We start from the raw sequence: 6000 nt of genomic DNA on the forward strand, positions 1-6000 counted from the left end.
TTTCATAATTAGATTTGCTCTTTTAGCTGGGAGACACAGACCACACAGACCACACAAATCTGCTCAGCCTCAGCTCTGCTGGTGAGCTGTGGGATTGAGAGCAGGGGAGTGGGCAGAGAGCCCATCCACATGTTCCTGCTTCTGTCCAGTAAAACAATTCCTTGCACAGGAGCTGAAATTATCCCCAGTTTTGCACTGACCTTTGCCAAAACAGTTACATAGCATAATACCAGTTGGATTTAGGGTTTATTCAAGTCATTGCTGTTCTAACTTTGATGCAGCTGGTTCTGACTTGTACAGCAGTGTGTGAGATGGTACATTGCATAAAAATTATTTCCTCCAAGGAAACAAAAGAATAAAGACTGAGTGCTTTTGTCTGCCATACTTATGAAAGAAAAGAAGTGGAAAGAAAATGTTGGATGTGGGAGAAAGGCAGCAATGGTAGCATTAACTCAAGATTAGGTTTGATATTAAGGATTATTGGTTTTTAATGGAGGTACATCTATACAGACATCTCTGGCTGTGCATCTCAGGGTGTCAGGGTCCAAGTCCATCACTATGAGCCTGATCTCTATCCTGTAGTGGGGCTGAAGATCCAGGTCAGCTGCCCCAGGACTGTCACTCAGATGGATCCAGATGCACAGCTCTTAGCATACATCATTCACAATAAATCCATCAGCTTTCTGGGACAGGGCATGCCAGCACTGTGCACCAATATGTCAGGATCCAGGGCCAATTCACCCAGCTACTTTGCTCTAGGGTGATCCTGTCCCCTTTTAGTTAGTCTGGGTGCAGCTGGATGTTACAAAATTTCATATTAATGATTTTGTTTCACATTTCCTTGCCATTTCTAAAAGCAGTGAAAACGCTTTTCAATCTTCTTTTTAACTGTGTAAATTTTACCATTTAGTAGTAGGGCACTGTGGTAGCTTAAAACATATTTGACTCTTTTTAGAGCTCCTTGCTCACTATGATTTGTTTTGACTGATATTTCAGCTTGTTTTTTCAATCTTGTGCTGCCTCCCTCTTTTAAGAATTAACAAATTTGACGCAAAAATAAACTGTGCTGGAATTTTCATATGCCTGCCAGTCTCCATAATTTGGAAGTAGGCTCTCATTCATTCATTCCTTCCACAAAAATATATATTTACTTTTGTCTATCCAATTTAAATGAAGCCTCTTCCTCAACATTTCTTCCCCAAGAAGAAATGCTGCAATTCAAAGCCAATTTAGCTGAATTTTGTCAGCTACTGGACAAGGAACCCTTTGAAACATAGGCTACATTTAGTTTTTTGCAATTATTTGGTTTAGGATGATGAAAAATCTCTGATCTTTTCTCTTGTCAGTACACTACTGGCTCCCTTGTTCTATCTTCAGAAGTGCTGAATCAGCTTCCATCTAGGACTTCCCTCCTTGCAGGAGGAATTTAATAGAAGGAAGAAGCAGAAATGCCATATGAAAAGTGATGATCCAAACAAGAGCTGGGCAAAGAGCGTTTCACACATGTGTGTGGCAGGAAATCAGCAACACTACAGGCAATATCAGCAAGTGTAAATTAGCCCAGCAGTAGAAGATGACAAACATACAGAGAAAACAGTCCCTGGCAAAAGCAGCACAGACCCATTCCCCTGCATGCCTTCTGACAGTGAAACTATTAATGTACTCATTTGTTTGATGCTATGTATAGTTGCTCCTGATAGAGTTAAGGTACTTTATTTCATGGGTTAAACATTAATCCATTTCTAGGTTTACAGTACTTTCAGGCTCCTAACATCATGAACATCACAGTCATCTTTTAAATAATTTATCAAAACCTTGGGTGTTGTAGTTGACCAATCTTGAAACAGCCTTTATGTCTCAGTGGAAAATTATCTCTCTCTGCTACTCCATACACCCAGTTGTGCAACATATTTGTGGGTTTTAACACCCAGGAATAATGTGTCAATGCCTCCTTCTTTGTCAGGAACAAATCACCATGCACTTTAGGATGCTTCACTCCTATTTCAGCCATGCCATGCACTCAAGCCCCCAGGTGCCAGCTACTTGAGGACCAGTTCTTGCATCCCACCCTGCTCCAGGCTCCAGCCCCTTTGCATGGTCTGCACAATGAGTAACATGTCCCTTTCTTTCTGTTCTTTCCTAAAGGCCTATAATATTATGAAGGTGACCCATGGGACAGATCACAGCCTGATGAAAGCCTTGATGGAGATAAAGGAAGAGTGTGAGGCCATGATGAGAATACAGTGAAGATAATCTCTAGTCTGGAAAACAAAGTATTCGAGGACAAAGATCATGTTTTTTATTTAATTGTGAAGCTTCTCAATGGTTTTAGTGTCTTTTCTTTAGGTCCTATTTGCTTTACAAAAAGGTTCAATATTAGTTTTGCTGTATGGTCTGAATTGAGTTGGTGTTTGGCAGAATTCCTGTAATTTTCAGAGGATTTTTTTTTGTCATCAACCATCAGTCTTATTGACAATAACTAACAATACCTAATTATTTGATTGTAAGTATTGGGAAATGCATCATGAAAGTCTTCATCAGTTACAAAGTGATCTAATTCCATTGATATCAGCAGTCAATTTTTTATATCGGTTTATGCCAGCAATTAGGAATCTCTTGTCAGACACATTAGAAATTAAGAGAATATACTTTTTCGCTTTGCCTTGCCCTTTGGTATGGTTTCCAAAAGCCTGATCTAGTGCTCTTTGACATCAAATAAGTTTCCCAATATTTTATATGGGATTTTCTTCCCTCCCAATAGATCTGCAGGGCTTTGTCTGTCTTCTTCTTCCATTTCATGTCTTATAATATTGAATACTAAAATGGATTAAATAAAAAAATTTATCATAGGAAATTGCTTACTCTGCTTTTTCCCCATTTTGCCATCTTCAAGAGTTTCTCACTTCATAACAATTGAAAAACATATATTTGGACCTGTGAGCTCAGTGCTATGGCTTCTAGACCTTTCTGAGTCTGTGGGGTTTGAATGTCACCTCCCCAAACAGAGAAGCCCAGAAACCTACAGATGAACATTGTCATCCCTGGGGAAGACAAGGATGTCTTGGAAAGCACAGGCACACTATTTCCCCATGCTCAACAGCAAGAGACTTGTTCTTGCCAGACCTGTTTACTTCCATTTTTAACACAGAAACAAATATTAACAAAAGCCAATATTTATGAGGGACATTGAAACTTAAATAATTTAAGGCCTTTGAAAGTATTGCTTCAGGTGTGTCACTCCTCTAACAATTTATTGCTGCTACTCCAGCCATGACTGTTACTTCATTAATCCATCGTTGTTGTAAAGTCAGGCTTTTTTCACACCAGTAACCTGACACCATTAATTATTACAAGATGAGAACACATTTAAAAAGAAAATGAACACTCTGGGCGTAATTTACAGCCATGGCACACGAATGCCAGGGCTGAGGAAGATATCTCCTTTCAAGACGTTTGAATTTGTTCCAGTGTTTGGAGCGTTCACTTGCCTGGCAGTAATGTGCAGGCAATAACCTCTGAAATGCACTGCATTTCTGGAGTACATAGCATGGCTTGCTGCCAGAGGCCAGGTCCTATCAGCCACCCAAGAAGTGCAGTAATCCTCACAGAAATTCACTGCTTGGTTGGGTCTTCCTGCTATTATAAAAAGGAAATTGTCTGGGGGAAAAGGTCAGACCTTTGCACTTATTGGGAGTTCTGACAAAGTACTGATGGACAACCAGTCTTCACAGCCTGTTTTCTGGTTTTAAATGGGCACATGCATATTGGAATTTACATGATTTTTGTGAAAAGATCATGCTTATGTTATCTCTTGTTTACATATCTGGTACTAAGGTTTGCAAATGGAGGGGACTTCAGAATCTAAGGTCAGGAGATGCATTGGTTTGTGCAGCATATCCTGGGAGACAGCCCAGAAGCCCTCAGGCATGCAGACACATCTGCAGGTATGAACTGCTGCACTGTTTGCTGGGGCTTCTGCTACAAGGACACCTCAACAGTCCAAGGTAGGAGCTGGGGGAAAGGCAGAGTTGCCTGCTGTTGTATGAGAACAGCTACTTTACAGCAAACTGAAAGCTCTGCCTGTGCTGGGGCCTTCTATCCAGCAGTGGTCCTCTCTGAGAAGACACTTAGAGAAAAGGTGCAAGGCAACAGTTCAATGACAGCCTGATGGGGAACAGAGAGGGAGCGTGCTGTTGGCTGTGGAGTGTCACAGCAGCAGCTGTGCTGCCATGAGGGCAGAGCTGTTGGAAATCCATCCACAGCCCAATGCTCAATGCAAGAAACTGAATGGGCACCAGGATCCTCAGTATGGGGGCATAACCCATGCTTTACATTCATTACTGTTGATGCAAAACTTCTTTCAGCTTGCTCAAGGCAAGAGTCACATTTTCTGGTTGTTTTCAGTCATTTACTGAGCAATTCCCCTTGGAGATTCCCATGCACTAACACCACCAGCAGGGCTGCAGGGGAGGTTGTTGTGGGCAGATTTTTTTTCCTCCTGGTGGTCCTGCTCCAGTCTATTTTCTGCAGAGAATGCTGGTCTGTGGAGGGATTTACCTGAATGCATCCTTTGAAAGTGCAGCAGCAGTCAAGGGTGCCAGGGAGGAGGCAACATTAGATAAGCACTCATTTCAAATCAAGTAATGTTATCTTTGCACAGACATCATGTTTCAGTTTTCATGAATAATATCTGTCAAATTTTTCAGGTGCTGGTATTAGTGTAAGATAAAGATGCTAAAGTCAGAAAGAGGCAGACTGCAACATTATCTGAAATTATCTGGCAGGTTTGCTGCTTGCTTCCCACAGGTTGGAGGCTTTTCTTTTGGAAAGCAGTGGTTACTTGAGTTCACCTCAAGTTTTAGGAATGCATTTTGAGTTACTTGTGTTTTGTCATTCTCCCTTAAATTAGTCCAGGAAAAACAATGTTAGATTGCACTCAGAGGGAGCAGAATCACACTATGTGTTTGGAAGAAAAGCAGTAGCAGAACACAGGGAAAAAAACATGGGGAATGATACAGCTTTGCTAAGAATAACTGATTACAGTTGAACAGAACATTTGTCTTAAACAAAAATAAATGCTCCCTAAACTCTGTTATTTCTTTAAGCATGGCATAATTCTCTGTATCCATGCCCCTCAAGGGTGTTGACCTGAAGTTGGAAGTAAAAACTCTCCAAGACCTTGGCAAACAGACTATTATCCAGTGCATAGTACAGGTAGTAGAAAGTGAAAGAAAAGCAATGAGGGAAAATGCAGTAAACCAGTTTTTTAGAGCTTTGACCTCTTTGAGTCTATCAACCTGTGTGTGAAGTCTATCGTGCATGGGTTTATGCCAAGAAAACTGCCCCTGAAAAAAAACTGAGCCTTTTTTCTGCTCCTCATTGTAACCCTCTTCCCTGATAGCTAGGTTTTTAAATGAGCCTTTCTTAGACTTGTTATTTTTTTACAGAGCATGTTTATGAAATACAGAGGCTATTTCCCCACACAGTATATTTCAAGTAGTCCCTGGCCACTGCAAAGCTCTTAATGAACAGAGTTCCATTTTTCACAGAGGTTGTGCCAATTATGAGGATTTTTCCTGAAACAGAATTAAACCTCCCATAAGACAAGAAGAAGGAGGAAGGTCTTACAATTATGGACATGGAGTTCTGGCGTGGCTTTCCTGCTGCACCAGAAATTGTGTCTGACCTTGGGCAAATCAGACAGGGTTAGATATCCATATGTGAGTTTCCTTATTGTTGATCCTTGGAAAATAATGAAAAAGGGAAGGGAAGGGAAGGGAAGGGAAGGGAAGGGAAGGGAAGGGAAGGGAAGGGAAGGGAAGGGAAGGGAAGGGAAGGGAAGGGAAGGGAAGGGAAGGGAAGGGAAGGGAAGGGAAGGGAAGGGAAGGGAAGGGAAGGGAAGGGAAGGGAAGGGAAGGGAAGGGAAGGGAAGGGAAGGGAGAAAAAAAAGAAAAAAGAGAAGAGAAGAGAAGAGAAGAGAAGAGAAGAGAAGAGAAGAGA

The 6000-nt window shown here is 41.4% G+C and overlaps 1 protein-coding gene across 6 annotated transcripts in view; it reads left to right on the forward strand.

Annotated features, from left to right (window-relative positions):
- Window positions 1-2854, forward strand: part of SMYD3 (SET and MYND domain containing 3) — a 379752-nt gene extending 376898 nt beyond the window's left edge. For all 6 annotated transcript variants that reach the window (XM_054629904.2, XM_077175748.1, XM_077175747.1 and 3 more), the window contains one exon: window positions 2146-2854. In XM_054629904.2, the coding sequence (XP_054485879.2) occupies window positions 2146-2247 (102 nt within the window). In that variant the 3' untranslated portion in view covers window positions 2248-2854. The remainder of the gene's footprint in view (window positions 1-2145) is intronic.
- Window positions 2855-6000: the final 3146 nt, after the last annotated feature.

Source organism: Agelaius phoeniceus, chromosome 3 (assembly GCF_051311805.1).
Source record: "Agelaius phoeniceus isolate bAgePho1 chromosome 3, bAgePho1.hap1, whole genome shotgun sequence".
NCBI classification, from domain to species: domain Eukaryota; kingdom Metazoa; phylum Chordata; class Aves; order Passeriformes; family Icteridae; genus Agelaius; species Agelaius phoeniceus.